Here is a 19854-nt window from a genome sequence, read left to right on the forward strand (position 1 = left end):
GCATAGAGAGACAGGCACCCACATCCCAACCAAGAACTCCCACGAGTATGCCCATGTGCGAGCAACAAGCAGACCCTGTGGACTGTCCATTTCCTAAAGCTGGTTCCCTCCCCATTTCCTCACCCTACACAAACCCCACCCACCTGTTGGTCTCCACACAGCATGCTACAGGTGTAAAAGCTACGGACAGGAGAAAGCCCAAGCCCTTCAGCAGCCAATGAGTTAGAGCAGGTCCACTCTACCCTTCTGCGTCACTACTTTGTCAGCTTTGCCTTCAGTGCAGACATGTGACATGCTAACACATGACTAGAAGGAGAACATTCCAGAAGGCTTGTCTCCCTGTCCTCGCAGGATCTAGCCATGAGGGTGCTGTCTGAGGGCCCTACATGCACAACCTCTCTAGGTCCCATTTCCCAGAGGTACCTCCTCCCTCTTGAGACTTCCACAGGGCTAGGGATGCCTCCATTCTCTTTTACGTCATCTCTGTCTCCTGCCCCCTCTCTTCCTGTATCCAATTCTTAGTCATTCCTATCTTGAGTGTGCCATCTGTTTCCTGCTGGGACCCTGGCTGATACCAGGAGGCAGCCCATAAACAGACAATTATGGTATAATGTAAAACAATAAAAGACAATATTGCTCTCAGCAACCCAAGGATGCTGGAGGCTGATTGCAGAAATGTACGTCCTGGTATCAGGACTTACTGTCTCTGTTAACCTCTTGAAGATTCACTTGGTGCCTCCGAGAAACAAGGTTACTGGAATGCCTACGTAACAGTCTAAAGAGTGCAGAGAAAATGGACACAGGGTGTCTGGCACCAAGACGAGGCCTGTATCAATGCTAGAAAACACCCAGCAGGAAACCTTCCGTTACCTTAGGCAGTTCCTTCAGAGAGTGTGCCCCACACATGTCTGTCAGGTCACTGGAATGCCAGGAAAATAAGGGACAGGGGACACAGAGAAAGAAACAAGAGCAGAGGGCACTAGAATGCAGGACTACACACAACAGGAAGTAGCTGGTCCTTGACTAGCTTGCATCGCATAGACTTAACTACGCATACAGATACACACACAGCAGGTTCAAGTACAGAGGGGACAGAAATGTCATCAGATAGGAGGTGGTGCAGACAGGGGAATGTGAGGACAGCAGAGGGCCAAGGGGGACAATGAGAAGAGGCAGAGGTTAGGCCTTGAATATTGTTGCAAAGAAGCATGTCTCTGTTCTTTAAGCCAGTGGAGCATTTAAGTTGGCGGTGGGCACAGACAAGTTTGATGTTGCGATGGTTCGGCTTGGCTCTGGTCGGGGCACAACACGAATACAATGGTCATGTTCTGCACATTTGCTGACGAGCAGATTCATACCAGCAGTTCTGCATACCAAGATCTGTCCACCTCCCTGCTTCCTTCCATCCTTCCAATACCCATGCCAACTTACACAATGGCACAATTCCCAACAACTCACCAGGCATTGATCTTTCATCCATTATCACTAGCAACTGAAATGCTATAATAAAAGATACGTATATAGCCCTCATTCCTGTCTTATGTTTCTCAAAACCTGTGGAATCCTAAGTGACAAGTGATTTTTACCTGTTGATAAGGGGAATCACTGGAGAGAAGAATTCTTTCAGGGTGGGCTCCAGCAGGCTCTGTCCATCTTTCCTGCACTAGTCACTTTCTCACTGATGTGACCAAAATTCCTGACAGACACAACCCAAGTTGGGAAAGGTTTATTTGCACTTACTGATTCACAGGGCTTAATCCATGGTCACATGACCCTGTGTTCTTGCATCAAGGCAGATGACGAAGGTTTGGTTCCCGGAACCCACAAAGTAGCTCATAACTATCTATAACTCCAGTTCTAGGGGACCCTGATGGTGGAGGTCCTTCTGTATGCTGTGAATATATGTTTCTCTTATTGGTTGATGAATAAAGCTGTTTCGGCCAATGGACAGGCAGGATGTAGTCAGACAGGAAGTATAGGCGGGGCTACTAGACAAGGAGAATTCTGGGAAGAGGAACACAGAGAGTGAGTCTATGGGAGAGACGCCATGTAGCTGCTACCAGGAAGGAAATATGCCTGGGCATTCTCCAGTAAGCCAAGACCATGTGGAGATATATAGATTAATAGAAGTGTGTTATAATTAAGAGAGAGCTAGCCAATAAGAAGCTTGAGCCATCAGCCAAAGGGTTTATAATTAATATAAGCTTCTGTGTGTTTATTTGGGACTGAATGACTGTGGGACCAGGTGAGACAGAAATTTCTTTCAGTAGGATCCAATGCCCACGTCTGACTGCTGCATGCAGCAGGCAATACACACCGTTCATATACATACATGGAGGTGAAACACTTGTCTTAGTTAAGGTCTCTATTTCTGTGACGAAACAACATGACCAAAACTTGGGGAGGAAAGGGTCTGTCTTAGTGAGGATTTCTATTGCTGTGAAGAGACACCATGACCAGGGCAACTCTCATAAAGGCAAAACATTTAATTTAGGTGATAAGTTTAGAGTTTGAGAGGTTCAGCCCATTATCATCATGGCGGGGAGCATGGCAGCATGTATGAATGCAATGGACATGTTCTGCTGGAATGTTCAGTAGACAGGGTGCTGGCTACATCTTGATCAGAAGGCAACAGGAAGGGGACTGTGATTCTGAGCGGGATCTTGAGCTTAGGAAACCTCAAAGCCTGTCTCCATAGTGACACACTTCCTTCAACAAGGCCATATCTACTCCAACAAAGGGGCACCCCAACAAAGAGGCACCCCGATAGTGCCACTCCCTATGAACTTATGGGGGTCAGTTACATTCAGACTATCACAGGATTTATTTGGCTTACACTTCCACAATGTACTCTGTCACTAAGGGAAGTCAGACAGGAACTCAAGTCGGGATGGAACCTGGAGGCAGGAGCTGATGCAAAGGTCATGGAGGAGTGCTGCTTACTGGCTTGCTCAGACTACTTTCGTATAGAACCCAGGACTATCATCCCAGAGATGGTACCTCCTATAAAGGGTTGGGTCCACCAATCACCAATTAAGAAAATGCCCCCACAGACTTGCCTACAGCTGGATTTTATGGAGACATTTTCTCAATCGAGGCTCCCTCCTCTCTGATGACTCCAGCTTGCCTCAAGTTGACATAAAACTATGCAGCACAATACTCAGCTACATAAAGTAAAATAAACAAATCTTCAAAACAGAGAGGGGGGAGGGAGGGAGAGGGGGAAGGGAGAGAGAATTACAAAGAATTTCAGTGTACCTGTTTGCTTTAGAAAATTGGAGAACTACCTGATATAAGAAGATCAACAATTAAAAACCCACCAAAAAAAAAACTTCACTTATTGGGAGTTAGGCATAGCTGTTTTTAGAAAAAAAATAAAGGCTTGGCCCCATAAAAAACTCTACTCTATTGTATGTGGGGAACAGTGCCTGCCCTATTCCTGCTGAAGACATTTCCTGAGCCCCATGACCTGGCTAATCCAAGAGGACTATACTCTCCTCTGTGACTCTGCCCCACTGACTCAACGTCTGACTCAACCGCCCTCCTGGGTGTGGGCACAAGAAAGATGACACACCTCAAAGTTGACACATTCATTGTCCCTGCTCTTTGTCCTTAGGGCTCAGAGGTCCAGAGGCCAACGAATCTGTTGTTGTGCTCACCCCACCCCCATGCCCTAAACATGGGCAACCAGCCTGTGCACAGTCATATGCTGGAGTTGATAGCCCCTCTTCTCCTCTAATGAACACCTGTTTATTGGACACAAGGCTAGGACAGGGTCAACCAAGGAGCACGGCCTGAGACAAGGCTCTGAGTACAAGAGTACATATTTGGGAGTTGACCCCAAGTAGACAACAGGGGAGTAAGACAAAGATAGGAAGGAAGCCAGTCTTGGATGTATTAAGGAGCAGTGTAGTCAGACAGCAACAAGAGATCACACCGTTGAAGGCCTTGGAAGATGCTAAGAGGCACATCTCAGAGTAGGTCCTCCAAGGACGAGGAGGCTGGACTGCTTACTCTCCCACTCTAGTCACTAGTGGGCTAAGGGTTGCTCCTGGGCAGTTACCTCCACATACCCCTGACCTCCACCATGTGCATCGTGAGGTCACCAAGAAGATCTCCTGGGGAGAGTACCTGTGGAAGTCTTAGACACAGGAGCAATGTGGGTGGTCCAAGAATATCTCCTGGGTGGTCCAAGAAGATCTCCTGGGGAGAGTACCTGTGGAAGTCTTAGATACAAGGAACAATGTGGGTGGTCCAAGTTGAGCACCTGGTACCCAAAGACTCTACCTACCAGATAAAGTGCTGGGTCTCAAGGAGGAATGTGGGCCAGTCAAGGAACCAAACACGTAAAAAAAGAAACAAAAGTAACTTGGGGTACCCCCAGGACAGTACTATGAGCGGCAATGGCATTCAGATGACATTGGGAAAGTCAAAAGAAACAGACAAGATTACTTCTAATAATAGCTCATCTAACCTGGCCGACAAAAATGCCATCACATCTGCATGTCATCGGTGCACCTTGTCTGCATCTGTTCTGCCATGCCCATCTATTAGTTCCCGGGAACTCGGAGACTTTATACTCACATCTCAAGCCAGACAAGATACACTTCAGGTTCCAAACAGGCACGTGTGGCATCAGGCCACGGCGCTAAAACACCATGGAAGAAGACTCAACAGCAGCCACATAAAGCTCTCAGAAGAAAAAGCCAAGCCCCCCATGGGGTCAACCACTGGCCTCACTTTCCAAGCCTCTGACTTTTGTGACATCACAGCCCTGGTTTTTGTCACTTCTGGATCACACACACCTGGGGCATTTGCACATGCCACCCCCAGAATACCCTGCATCCCTCAGGTCCATCTCCACACAGCCCCTCCTTCCTGTCCACGCTCCTCCCATTTGAGATCATTGCCCTGGCTTGTTTTCTTAAGTTACACACCATTAAAAATTATCTTGTTCTTTAATGTCATTTATTGATTTTCCTGTCTTTCTTGCTGTGCACTGAATCCCCAGTCTCCACAGGGATGCCTGGCAAAATAGCAGGGGCTTTATCAATATTTGCTGGGTAAAATGAATAAGCAAGTAACGGCTCCCGGAGAATGCAGCGGAGAGGGCCGATCAAACCAATCCTGAAGGCAACACCATGGGAGAGTCGCATTGGTATTCCATCACATGGTGCTGCTGCCCGATGGAGGCTTGCTCAGAAATGGAAACGGGGTGGCAGCAAGGAAATGGGGCTGGAGGAGAGAGGAAGTGGCTACTGTAGCCAGCGAGAACTTAAAAGAGGAGCCAAGTCTCTGAGGATGCGTGAGCGTGTGCTAGGTAGAAGAGGGACAGGCATTGCAAAGGCACAGGAAGAGAGGGGCGTGGTCAAGCCACATCAAAAGCGTCCCCAATCTTCTAACCATCTGCCACAAAAGGGCTGGCAAGGCTCTATTCATTCTTCTATATAGAAACAGCATTGCCCGTTCAATCTGGTCCATAATCTATTTCTTCCCCCAGCATGGTTGGCAGACTTCTCTCATGGGCTCCACAAGCTGAGAGCAGATGCTCATAGCCAGTTAAGCCTGAGACTCATCTGCTTCCCACACCTTCTATAAGAAAAATAAGTACGTAAAAGACACTCCCGTCAGCTCTCTGGAAATCGGGAGGCTGCCTACTATGTGCCAGGCACAGTGCTAAGCATGTCTTTGAAGTGGTTGACTTGCAGCCACATGCGGGGATTTATTATGAATCCCACGTGATCAATCAGAACTCACAAGAAGTAGCTTGTTCAAGGTCACACAGCACAGAAGGGGCTGGAGAATCTTCCTGGTAGGCATGTGGGTGCCACACCCAAAGGAGGAACCAGTATCCACTGATCCCAGCGGTATCCCAGCATCCAGGATGACCTGAAGCCAGCATCTACCTGAGAGACAGCCAATGGTTATAGAACATCACCATCACCCATCTCCCTGAGAGGTGAAAGAACCCTCCTACAGCCCCTTAGCAGTTGGGTACCCCAGATCTCCTGGCTACTCTCCACACATAGCTACTTTCCCTATATACAGCTTGGAGTGAAGACTGCCCTTTGTGGCATGACCATGAATGCTCCTGCTTGAGCCCTGAGTCGGAGAAGCCGGAGTCCTCTGGAGTTAAACGTGCTACTGATGCGACAAGCCAACACCGCATCCTTTACTTACAGCCGCAAATAATTACAGCACTTCAGGGGTGACAGCCTCCAGCCAGACAGACATGGAGGTAAGATGGAAAGACCTCAAGCCACCAGCGGGGAAGGGTTCCTCTGATGAGGATGAACACTCAGGCTTTCCCCTCTGCACCAGGCAGACCTGCTCTTAGCAAGCAGCAATGGCAGCTGTTCAGGCACAGCATCAAAGTTATCAGTGTTGCCACGGAATTTATGGCCGATTGCAGACAAGTGCTTGTTATAACTCCTATCTTCCAGCTACTACTCAGAGAGTCGCGGTTCTCAGCAGAGGGGACCGAGCAGGACACAGGAAGCTGGGTGTGAGTTAAGGAGAGGGTGGTGCCTTTTACTGTCTGGGAAAACCTGGGCATGTCATGTGTCTCTGAATGACTCCCCATGGCCTAAGCATCCATTCATTACATGCAATGACCAAGTGGCACTGGCTCTGAATGTATTCATAGCAGGAAGCAAGGCAGATGGTGGCCCGCCCTTCCAAGGGTTATAGTGTAGTGAGACAGAGACCGGGGGTGAATGGTGAGAGCAAGATCGTGCCTCGTGTGCACACACGCATTGGGAGTTTCCATGAGGCTTGATGGAGCCATATGCAGCAAAGGGCACAGCCCCTGGGTGTTCGTGCTAAAGGTCTGCATCCAAGAAGCCCCAGGAATGGAGAGAATAAACTTTAATAAGCCAAGAACTCTGTTCAGGCTGAAGCACAGCTAAACACAGAGGCCGGTGGTGGAGACGCCGAGAGGCACAGGCAGGGCAGACAATGGAACAGAGGGTTTACTGCGGGACAGGGGAGGGACTTTGTATTGCTCAGTGCCTGCCTGTGGAAGCAAGAATCCTGCCCCTTGGATCTAAAGCTCGTCACATCGAACTCCTGTCCCCTCTCACCAACACGGTGCCAGACGTGAAGGGGCAGAGAACGTAACCCACATTTTAGAGGAGCCTGGTGGTAAACAATCGGTCCAAATTCTGTCTTTGATCCCATGCAGTTAGTGGAACACAAGACCTCCAGTGGGAATGCGTAATGGCCCTAGCCTCCGACCATGTGCAGCCACCATAGATTTGTCATACGGTGGGGGTGTCAGACATCTCCGGAGAAGATGCAGATTGCTAGGGGGAAGCCTCAGGGAGGGATCTGGGGAGATGGATCAGATGGTAAACTAACTGTGCAAGCCTGAGGGCATCCGTTCAGATGCTTGGCACTCACACAGAAAGCTGGGTGCACATCTACCAGGGCTGGGGAGGCAGAGGCAAGAGGCTCTCTTGACGTCACTGACCAGCGAGGCTAACTACATTGGTGAGCTCAAGGTTCAGTGAGAGACCCTGCCTCAAAAAAGAAGGTAGGAAGTGATTGGTGAAGACACCCGACTCCGTCCTCTGGCCTCCACATGTATATGTGCAAAAGTACACATGAACACACACAAACACACTAAGGGGGGGGAAATAAGAGGGAAGTAAAGGAAATAGAGAGGAGGAGGTCATAGGAAAGATAGGCTACAGAGTAGGTAAAGAGCTATCTGAGGTACTTCCCCTTCTCCTGAGATGTGGGCATCAAAACGCCAGGAGCACAGTGTCGGGAGGCATGGAGAAAGGGGTCCAGAAGGCAGAGAAGCCACATGAAGCAGAATCCCAACACAGGAGAAACACAGATGAGGCCAGGGAGCACGACGAGAAGCCGGGTAGGGGCGGGGGTCCAGGCAGCAAGGGGCAGGGAGAGCCTCTGGATGACAGGCAGGTGTTGCTGAAGCTACTGACATTGACACAACGACTCAGTGTCGTGTAGAAACAGGAAGAGCCAGCCATGGCGGACATGAGATCTGAGCATTCCTTTACCTGAAATGCTTGGGGCCAGATTTGTCCCGAGTTTTCAATTTTTCTTCATTTTGATATTTGCATATGCATGAGGAAGTATCTTGGGGACAGACTCAAGTCTAAACACGAAATTCATTTATGTTTGATCAACACTTCATAAACACAGCCAGAAGGTAATTTCAAATAGTCTTAATACCTGCATGAGATGAAGTCCCACGGTGTGGAATTTTCCACCTGTGGCATCATGTTCAAGGCCCAAAGAGTTTCTGATTTTGAAGTATTTTAGACTTCAGATGTTTGCAATGGAGTGCTCAACCTATATGGAGTTTGAGGGGCCTGCTGAGAGTTAATATGGCACTTGGGCTATCAAGTCTAGAACTGGGAGAAGTCACCATGCTACGGACGACTTCAAAAGCATGCCAGGACTGGTCAGAGCACGGCGCACCAAGAGGGAAGATACAGCAGCCAGAGGATGTCACGGTGGGCGAAGGCTGCAGAAACGCAAACACAGCAGAGTTCAAAGAGAGGGAGGGGCAGCTGGGTCAAGAGTTTCTTGGAAGCTGAACTGACTTGAAGATTAATTCCAAAGTCCAGCCCTTCAGAGCCAGGTGACAGACACAGGAGGCCAGAGGCTCACCTTCAGTGGGCTTTCCTAAAGTGCCTCCAGGGCCCACTGTCACTGTCCACAAATGAGTTCTACCAGCAAAGTGTTCTTAAACACGTTTCCAGACCTCCAAGGACTTCAGCATGCATAAATAGCAATTCTGTCTTCTTACAAGGTTGCTGTCTGATTGAGTAAATCAGCAGCAAGTGTTTATGAGAGAGAGAGAGAGAGAGAGAGAGAGAGAGAGAGAGAGAGAGAGAGAGAGAGAGAGAGAGTCTGGCTCGTGTTAAGCACGCAGGGTTATCTACTGCTGTGTTTTTGTTATTCTAATCTATGCCTAGTACCAAGTACACACTTCCCATGTATTGTCTTAGATGAGGGACAATGCCACACCCATTTTATAGATGAGGAATTGTGCCTAAGACCACAGAGGGAGGTTTCGGGTGGCCCCAGCACTCACCACTCACACCCAGGGCAGACACCGGGTGCTTGTAATTACTGCTGTGAAATCCCACTTTTTGATGCCAAGATGTCTGGGTCAGGTGCTGCGTAAGGAAACTGACTGACTAATACACTAATGGTGTTCCACCTTGCCTTCCTCCCCACAGGTAACCATTGCTTTTGCATTAGTGCTGGTGTGTCTGATGGGGATGGTGATGTAGTGTGTCATGAGGCCATTTTGCTGTTGTGCAAACATCAAATTCACACAAACTCGGATGGTACGGGTCAGTGATCACTGGGCGTGGCCTCTGGGAGCAGTCAAGAGACATGGTAAGTAGGAGACGTGTAGGCACGATGCAGACAGAGCACTCAAGACTCTGATGGCAGAATTTTTCTTCTTCTTAGCGGCAGTATACTTACTCTTACATAACAATAAGAAGTATAGTAAATACATAAACACGTAATGCAGTCTCACTGTCTAGTATGACGCGTATCATGGTATGCGCTGTTCTTTTCCATTAACTGGCTACGCAGCGGGTCTGCTCGCACGCACGGCACAGTGACAGCATGTGGCAACAGCTAAGTGTCCTGCTCTTACAGGACCACCGTTCCATAGCCGGTGTGTGGTTGCTCAGAACATTGCTGTGCAGGACATGATGACAGGTACTAGAAAAGCACATTTTACTTTGCAGTTCCCAGGGAGATACAGAAGCTGAGGAACAGTGATGCTGGGAGGCACTTCTCAGATGCAGCTGCATCAGAATCACACGTGGTGGTTAAATGCCAATCCCTGGCTCCATTCCAAACAGAAGGAACTGGAATCGCTAGAGAGAAGGCTCAGGAACTCTTAGTGGCAAGCTCCCCAGGCGGTTCGAGGCACACTCTCTAGGATCCGACACAGCAGCCATGTGTATGGCTCATTTGAGTTTAAATGCAAATTCATTAAAATTAAACAGACATTAAAAATGCAGTTTCTCCATCCACCAGATACCTCTCAAGGACACATGGCTGGCAGACGCAAAAGACGAACATGTCTATTGTCATAGGAAATGCTGGTAAGTTCCTTCCAGTCTCAGTAAAACTTAATGACTTCACGTGACTTCACAAAACTCAGTCAACATTTTGCTGCTATACTTGTTTTGATCTGCATTCAAGGCATAAGGGTATATATATTATTAGCCCACTAAGATATATTATCAGCCCTATTATATTGATTTGAAATGATCCATTTGTATATTTATTTTCCCCAACACTCCCTGAATGTCTTGAAGGCAGGAAGCACACAACAATGCCTTGGGTCTGTTATTCTCTATGCCCAGGGCTTACATAAAGGCCCGGAATTACTTAGTTGGTCTAAACAACATAAGAGAAATGTGAATCTGCCCAGGCTTTGTTCTGGCTGAAAATTCCATACCTATGAGAACGGCTACCACTGTGAAAGAAGAAAATTACAAATGAAGGCATCCAAGACCAGGAACCCTTGCCCAGGCTGGCGGAAATGCAATTGGTGTAGTTGCTATGGAAGGCAGTGTAGGGGCTCCTCAGGGCAGATAGCATAGAATTGCCGTACATGTCAGCAATGCCCCGTCTGACAGAATTAGAAGCAGAGACTTCAACAGGTATTTACAAAGTGGGTTCCCAGCAAAATTACTCATAATGGGAACAAATAACCCGTTGTTCATGAATCAGTGAATGGTGGATAAAGAAAAGGTAACAATCACAGAAACACAAACACACAGACACTCGCACATTGAATATTATTCGGCCTGAGAGGGGAATTCTGACCAGGCTGCAACACCGATGAGCCTTGAAGACACTGTTCTAAGTGGAACTGGTGACCAAATCCAGGGCCTTACATGTGCCAGGAAAGTGCTTGCCCACTGGACCACACCCCAGCCTCAGAAGTTGAGTGTTGCAAACTACAAACATTCTAGAAATGGGGCGTGGTGATGGTTACACAACAGTGTGACTGTACTTACCATGACAGAACTATGCACTTACAAATAAGGGATGATTTCGCTATGTGTACCTGACTATCGTTTACACAGTCTAATAAGAATTCTTCAAAGCATTCCCCAGTGCCATGCAAAGGAAATATGTCCATGCCACAGCTTTGAGACATGAAAGAAGGTTGGTTCCATGCTCGTCCTGTCATATCGTAGGGAGGTGCTGGGACAGGAAGAAGGCAATGCCAAGATGACACAGGGAGGTGTTGTAATAAGCCTGGTCTGATATTTTCTTGACTCCTTTGCCTCTTGTAGTCTTCCCCAGTGGGACTCAATTTAGCTGAACACCAAGAACCCCCTCTCCAGAAAGGCCTCGAATGGTGAGGGACATTGAGATTAAATGCCTGAGAGCCAGGTCAAGAGTATCTGTGTTTTCCCAAGGTCATACGTGAGGAACCCAAGTTGACCACCCCAATCCATTGGATTTGTATTGTGATTCCTGTGAGCTACCTGGCTCATCTTCTACTTGGCTTTTCAGGGCTGTGCAACATCTTTTGAATGATAAAAAAGCAAGTCTCTTTCAACAAGACATTGAATGGGGAAAAGTGTGTTCACCTGTGTGATCAATCCAGTCTTTTCCTGTGAAGAGTGTCCCACGGTTTAGATGATCAGTAGTAACCATTGGCATTTAGTGAGCTCCTAATACATGCCGGGTGCTGGACATGCCCTTCATAGGCTGTTTCCCATTTAAATCTCACAGGAGACCTATGGATGAGGACAGGACAGACTGCTATTATCCTGTCCCCATCTGATAGCGGAGGAACCCGAGACACAAAGGAACCAAGCCACATCCCTCAGAATAAAACTCCCTATCTTCACATGACAATCGGGTACCATATCTATTCTACTAACTTTAAAGAGTGACCACTGAATTTTTTTTTTGGTTTTACAAGACAGGGTTTCTCTGTTTTGGAGGCTGTCGGTCCAGCCTGGCCTCGAACTCACAGAGATCCGCCTGCCTCTGCCTCCCGAGTGCTGGGATTAAAGGCGTGCGCCACCAACGCCTGGCGAGTGACCACTGAATTTTTAATGCTGCCTTATTTTTCATTTTTTTCAGCTCAATTTGTTTTTACCACTTGAACTCAGTGCTCACTACGGGGCAGACTTCCAATGGTTTGTAACTGTAACCCGTTTTAAACGCTGCAGCCTCAGACGTCTCTGTGAGGGGCAGCTTTCTGTGTTTCTGAAAAACACGGTGATGGCCCATCTTGACTGTCAACTTGCTATGATTTCGAATCAGTAGGAGACAAACTTGTGGGTGTGTCTGTGAAGGTGTTTCCAGATTGTGTGAAGGGAGGAGGAAAGGCCTCCCCTGACTTTGGGCTTTGGGAGCATCCCATGGGCTGGGGACCCGGGCTGAACAAAAGGAGACAGAGAGCTGAGCACCGATGCTCCTTGCTGCTTCCTGACTGCCGATGCACGCACTGTGTCCACAGTCTCGCACCGCCGTGTCTCCTGCAGCGATGGACAGCCCCCTTGAAGGGCATATGAGATGCCCAGCTCTGTCCGGCAAGGAAATGTCCCCCAAGCCACACAAACAGCCTAGACTGTCAGTGGGGCATTGCCTCCTCATCCAGTTCTTTCCCCAGAACTGTCACCTCACCTACCAGCCCAGGGAACAACGCTGGTGACAGCCGCAAAAAGGAGCTGTCACCGATGGGGAATCCCACAGGAACTTCCCTGCTGATGCACAAGGGAACACCCACCAGTAGACTTTGCTAGCTAGAAACAGGAAACACCCTTTCAAGTGACCGAAAGTTGCCACTCTCCAGACATGTACCTTTCGTTACTATTCAGCCATCTGCACTGGCCTGCCCTTGGGGTCCTGACAGGATACGCCCTCAGCTGTTGCCACCGAGAGCACCACCTGAGCACATTCACTGTGTTCCCATCCACCTCTCTATCTTTCTCTCCCTCTCTGTGTCTATCTGTTATTCCCCCCCCTCCTCCCAGGAGGCAGGTCTCCCCCCCCCTTCCCCTTTTTACAATCCTTTTCCCTTAATTAAAACTCCTTTGCTTGAACTCTGTTGCATGACATTTTTCTCTCTCCAGCCATTTAAAAACAAAAAAACAAAAAATTACAACACCCTTTTCCTGCAAAGATAACACTAAAAGAGTCAGGTAAGGCAGTAGCCCAGACTCAGGGCCTTAGGAAGCATTATGGTCAATGCTTGCAATGTGCTTTCTTGCCTTCTAAAAGATGCATAAATCTCAGCTGCCAGAATTCATGAATGTGACCATTTGTTTGAAAACATGATTTATAAGCTGATCATACTGGCATTTACCTGCAATCCTAACACCTGGGAGGTGCAACCTGGATTATTCAGAGTTCAAGTCTAAACTTCAACTCCATAACAAGTTTTGAGGCAGCCTGGGCTAATGAGACCCTATCTCAAAAACAAACGCACACACACAAGGAAACAGGATCTTTGCAGGTGTAATCAGGCATACTTTTGAGTGAGGTCACAGGGATGCGGACAGACCCTAAATCTAGTATGACTGGCGTTCTTACAGGAAAGGAGAAAACAAAACACACAACATCGCAGAGATGAGTAGCATGACTGTCATCCCAGAAGCACCAAGAACAGACCATCAGTACAGAAGCTGGGGATGACAGGAGGAGGGCATCTCCCTGCAGGCCTCGAAGAGGCTGGCCCTCTAAACCTCTCGCCTCGGAAATGCAGGACAGGACCACCTCTGTTGGGTTAAACCACCAACCTGCAGGCTACAGAAGCCCCTGAGAGTTCACGCCATACTACTCTGTGAGTTCCAACACATGGGAAGCGTGTGTCTGCCATCTTGGTATCCCAACAGCTGGTACCGTTGCCACAGCTACACAGTGGGTCTCAGAAAGAGTTGTGCTGGGTGAGTTGGCGAAAGAAACAAAGTACAAAGTTCTTTCTTCATTTGTCAGTATTTTGCTTCTTTTTTGAGAAAGAATCTATTTCTAATTTATTTATTTTATGTGCATTTGTGTGTTTTGCTGTTTTGCCTGCATATAAGTCTATGTGAGGGTATTAGATGCCTTGGAACTGGAGTTATAGACTGTTGAGAGCTGCCATGTGGGTGCTGGGAATTGAACCCAGGTCCTCTTGAAGAACAGCCAGTGCTCTTAGCCACTGAGCAATCCCTCCAGCCCTGAAGTACTTCCAAAAGGAAGCTAAGAGGTAGCTCAGTGGTACAGCGCTTATCTGGTCTGCTTAAGGCCCTGGGTTGTATCCTTAGCACTGAGAACAATCAAGACAAGAGCCCAAGAGGTAGAACCATGTCTGTGCTACAAAGACCCTTGAAAAAGTGGGGCTCAGTGAGTGTATTTTACACACACACACATGCATGCACACACATACATATACATACACATGCACGATACACACACATGCACACACACAGAGACACGACATGGGAGCAGAAGGGGAATTTTGTTGTGGGAGGAAGAGGACCATTGTAAGAAGGATGAGGAGGAATGAGGGAAGGGGGCAGTAGGGAGGTTTGAAGATGAATGAGAAAGACACAAGGAGACTGAGCGTGAGAGATACTCACAGAGGCCTGACCATCAGTGTTTCTCACTTATTTCAGGGTTCTGCACAGGACCCAGCTCGCTGTGGCTTCTCCTTACTTTCTCAGGAGGGAGGGAGGAAGGGAGAAGAGAGAGAATGAAGAGAAGGAGGGAGGAAGAGAGAGAGGGAGGGAGGCAGAGAGGGAGGGAGGAAGGAAGGGAGGAAAGGAAGGAGGGAGGGAGGGAATTAGGGAGGGAGGGAGGGAATGAGGGACAGGATAACACTTTGCAGGCTCTAGGTTTGGGGAGAACCTACCAGCTTGAACGTATATAATGGAAGACCAGCAGGAGCCGGAAAGTGGCCACAGGAATTTCTAAGCTACTTCCATTATATCCAAAGGTCTCTCACAATGGGACTTAAAAACTATTTTTCTATCATGCATTTCTTTCTCTTTCATATCCAGACCCCAAGGCAGCCTGACCCCTTCAACTATGTCAGAAATGCAGAGTCGAGAGGTTAGCCTTCTGTGTTTGGCTTCTGGGACACGTTTCCTGTCCATGCTCGGCACACATTCCTGACCCCTGCCCTGTGGCCAAAAAGGGACATCAGCTTGATGCAGGGGAAATCAATTTGGACTAACAGTCGGCAGGGTGATAATGATGGCGTCTGTCTTGACATTTGGAAAGCAGAGGATTTTTCCCAGGGCTGGGCTTGGAAGGGCTGCAGGCTCAAGTTAGGTCATCGGTACACACGAAGAAAACCCCTAAAAACAAAGCCAGCTGCTTTCTGAATCCGAGAAGCTGCCATGGGCTGTTGCCCTGCCTTCCTGGTGCTACGCACGGTGTGGGAAAGAAATGGCTCTCATTTGGTTTCCACTGCATTTGAGTACATGGCACCTGCCCAGCTGTGGATTGTGACCGTACACATCACTCACTCATTCACACCGTCTTGACTGACAGTGTGGGAAGTTGCCACTCCTAATTTTCCTTTCCCTCCGCTGAATCCTCAGCTCCAGTGTGGCTTGCTGCTTGGAGTGCCAGGCAGCTCATAACTGTGACAGTGACAGGCAAGACAAGAAAAGCTGACCCCCTTTCAGTATTTGTTGGCAAGGGTGGAGAACATTGCTTTACGTGGCTGAATGTGGGCCACATATGGCTGGGCTGCCCACTTATGTGGGAACGTTCCCCCATCCATCACTCAGTGGAGTGGTGAGGCTGGCTTCCAGACCCACCCTGTGTCCCCTGGGCGTCCCACACTGAACCTACTCTGATGGCCCGATGCCATTCACCTCTTCCAGACAGGGTTCCACAAGACAGACTGTATCATCTGCATGGACCTGGCACTCCGGTTTCCAGCACCTAAGAACTAGGCTGTGGGTTCCTGTCCCTTCAGTGAGAACAAAGGGACTGAGAGACAGAAATACAAGTCTTTGGGTTGCAGTTCAGAACGCAGGCTTTGCAATCAGCTGGGGGCACCACTGCCATTCATGCTCTTGCCAGCTGTGGCACATGCGTGCATGCATGGATGTTCATGGATGTGTGTATGTGTGTGTGCGTGGGTGTGTGCATATGTGTGTGCAGGTACACACATGCATGTGTACATGGGTGTGTGCAGGTAGGTACACACATGTGTGCACATGTGTGCACGTGCATGTGTATGTATGTGCATATGTGTGTGCAGGTAGGTACACACATGTGTGCCTGCATCAGTGTGTACATGTGTGTGTGCGCTCATGCATGTGCATGCATGTCTGTGTGTATGTGTGTGTGCAGGTAGGTACACACACATGTGTGTGCATATACATGGAGGTCAAAGGTCATGCTAGGAGTCTTCCTCAATCCCTCTCCACCTGTGTGTGTGTGTGTGTGTGTGTGTGTGTGTGTGTGTGTGTGTGTGTGAGAGAGGGTTTCACTATATAACAGCCCTGGCTCTCCTGGAACTCACTTTGTAGACCAGCCTGGACTTGAACTCATAGATATCCACCTGCTCTGCCTCCCAAGTGCTGGGACTAAGGTTGTGAGCCACCACTGCCCGCCTTCCTATATTTTTAAAGTCAAGGGTCTCTTAGGTTTTATGTCATTCATAGCAAAACCTAATTCCAATAATGCCATGACTTTAGTAATTACAGAACAATTCGTATTCCCTAAAAAGATACCTATAAAACTAGTGCCACTTTGTATGGTCTTCCTAATTCAGAAATAAAACATAATAGGATTTGAAAAAATCTTGTAATAGACAAACTATGAAAGCAGAAACCTACAGCCTGTTTCCTTGGAAACAGTTTCTTGTCACCTCATGTCTGGGTCACATCAAAAGCCTCAGTCTTGATCCCCTCTCGCTTTTCCCATCCACCCGTTCAGTATTTGTGTATTCATGTGTGAGTGTGTGTGTGTGCAGATGCACGTGTGTTTGTGTTTGAGTGTGCATGCATGTGTGTGCATGCATGTGTGTGTGCAGAGGCATGTGTGTATGTGTGTGTGCATGCATGTGTGTACATGCATGTGTGTATGCAGAGGCATGTGTGTATGTGTGTGTGCATGCATGTGTGTGCAGATGCATGTGTGTTTGTGTTTGAGTGTGCATGCATGTGTGTGTGCAGATGCATGTGTTTGTGTTTGAGTGTGCATGTGTGTGTGTGCACATGCATGTGTCTGTTGTGTTAAGCATGTTCATGGATTCACCTGCAGATGTCACAGTCCAGACATCTTTTTGTGCCCAGACATCTCGCTTAAGACATGCTCTCTTAATGAATCTGGCTTGTAGCACCACACAAGTTCACCTGTCTCCACCCCCACCCCTCAAGCACTGGAGTTCCAAACTCACACTGCCCTGGCCCTGCCCTGCCCAGTTTTTGCATGGGTGCCGGAGATCAGAACACAAGCATTTTACTAACCCAGCCATCTCCCTAGCTCCTGATTCAGAATGCTTTGGCTCATCGCAACCATCCTCAAAATCTGTTTTCAGCTGGAAAATGAAATAATTACTGCACTCTGTGTAGCTACTATATCCGAACGCTTGATTGCATCACTTTTCCAACCCGTGCCAGAAAAATCTGAAGCACACATATTTACCACCCCGCCCCTTTCCTAGATAAGGGGGCAGAAGTACGCGATAAGGTCAATGTCTCGACTGAGATCAAACAAATGGAACCAGGGACACTATCAGCCACTCCCTCGAGCACTGGCATGCACCCATCACCATGCCACACTGATTTCCCGGCAACACCAGCCACAGCCATCAACCCCAGCCAGTCAACCCTCATGATTTTGCAGGGTTTGGGGGCTCTTCCTGAGCAGTCAGATTTCTAATTGACCCCGAAGTTGAACTTCTCAGTCTCTCCCTTATCTGTCTCTCCCTTATCTGCCCCAGTTCTAGGACTCATTGTTCCCCAGATGCCAAATGGGGTAAACCTACTTTCATGAAGGGATGATGCAGAAGATATGGGCGGTAAATGGCCCCAGTGCCTGAAAAATGACTTCCAATCCACCTAGGAGAGTTACATACCAACGCAGCTGTTCCTATGCAGAAGTTCAGATGGGTGGACAGGATACAATGGCCTCCAGTGAACTTCAGCTAGCTCAAGTAGCACCGCACCGTAATTCCTGACCGCTCCCTGACATGCCTTCATCTTACCCTGAGTTTTCCCCGCCTGTGCCTTTCCTTAGGATTAAATCCAACAGGTAACGGGTATAAAAGGAAACTGGGAAAGGGCTGGGGATGCAGAGTGCTATCGTAGCATGTAGGGAGCCCTGGTTCCCGCCCACGCACCCCATAAACCAGGCATGGTGGAGCACACATGCAACCCCTGCACGGAGGAGGTGCAGAGGGAAGAGCGAGTTCAAGGCCATCCTCAGCTACGCGGTACAGTCAAAACCAGCCTGGGGCTACACCGGGGCCTGACTGCACAAGAAAAGACCGTCAACACGGCCCGGTGGGTAAGAGTGTTTGCCACTGAGTCTGAGACTCTGAGCTGGATCCCAAAAGTGGAAGGGATCCCATGGTGGAAGGAGAAAAACCACCCCCCCCCCCGAACTCATCTTTGACTTCCGATGTATGGCATAAAACACACATGCACAGATAAACGAATGGGGGCGGGGACAAAATTGGAGGCCCATCACGCTACAAACACTGAAAGAGCAGCGGGCACGGGTGTTTGCAGGATGCTGTTTCTAATCCACCCTGCACTGTGTTGCTGCTCAACCCCGTAAGCATCAACATGTTTCCCAGACAGGGTGGGCCAGGGACCACTCACCGATTCCATAGTGAATCTCTTGAGGAAAAACTGGAGAGCCGGGAGGCTGAAGATCTCATGTCTCAGCCGTCACATCCGAAAACCACCTGAATAGTGTGGGGAGAAAAGGTGACACCGTCAGCCAAGGGGGGCTGGCCAAGAAAACTTGTACCCAAGCAATGGAGGCTGGGCCCTCATTAGGGGTATCTGGCTCCCTACAGTCAGCACGTGAGGGTGGGCAGCTAGCATGTGTCACTCCCCACCGTGGGGCTGACACCTCCATCGGAGCAGCTCTGTGCAAGACTGTTCAGGAACGTTCTTGTCTTCTATTTCTGGCTCAGCCTTGGAGAGCAATTTACAAGTCATTAACTTTCCTAGGCCCAGGCTCCTTAAGCATGAACTAACTAACGTTGTGTGGCAGGTATGATGGACGGATAGACAGACAGACACATGCAGCTGGGTGCTTCCTGGAAAGTAGAGAAACCTGTCCCAGGAAGAAAACCGATGGAGATGAACCTACATATTTCAGGACAGGCCCTGTGAACCTGGGAACGGATTTTAATTAATGCATGCATGCCAAAGCTTAATTAATTGCTGAGCACAACAAATGCAAGAAGTCTGGAATGAAAGACATTGCATAAGGAAGTAGCTTCCCTGTTTGTTTTTTAGTTAATTAATTAAAATGTGTATGGTGTTCTGTCTGCATATGTGCCTACAGGTCAGAAGAGGGCACCAGATCTCACTACAGATGGTTGTGAGCCACCATGTGGCTGCTGGGAATCGAACTCAGGACCTCTGGAAGAGCAGTCAGGCTCTTAACCATCTCTCCAGTGCTAGCTTTACTATTTGCAAGATGGAGAGGAAAGAAAGGTTTGTGAACCCATGTGAGCCACGGGGCTGGCCTGGTGCTTCTCCAGGGATTTCCAGCTCAGAAACTCTAGACCCAACCATCACCGTCAACCCTATATTCAATCCATCCCCTGTCATTTCCACCTTACTTCTTGAAAACCTGCCCACTCAGCCGTCTCTCTGTCTCCTCTGATGGCCTGGGGCCAAGCCCTTAGTATTC

General features: G+C 48.6%; 1 protein-coding gene across 9 annotated transcripts in view; it reads right to left on the minus strand.

Moving 5' to 3' along the window:
• The window catches only part of Asap1 (ArfGAP with SH3 domain, ankyrin repeat and PH domain 1), a 269949-nt gene that overhangs the window by 216313 nt on the left and 33782 nt on the right, over nucleotides 1-19854 (minus strand). For 8 of the 9 annotated variants that reach the window (XM_040730398.1, XM_040730404.1, XM_040730399.1 and 5 more), the window contains exon 2: nucleotides 18807-18892. In XM_040730398.1, the coding sequence (XP_040586332.1) occupies nucleotides 18807-18865 (59 nt within the window). In that variant the 5' untranslated portion in view covers nucleotides 18866-18892. Of the gene's footprint in view, nucleotides 1-18806; nucleotides 18893-19854 lie in introns of those variants that run through there. The other variant, XM_040730402.1, reaches the window with a different exon arrangement.

This window comes from Mesocricetus auratus, unplaced genomic scaffold (assembly GCF_017639785.1).
Source record: "Mesocricetus auratus isolate SY011 unplaced genomic scaffold, BCM_Maur_2.0 Super-Scaffold_100023, whole genome shotgun sequence".
NCBI lineage: Eukaryota > Metazoa > Chordata > Mammalia > Rodentia > Cricetidae > Mesocricetus > Mesocricetus auratus.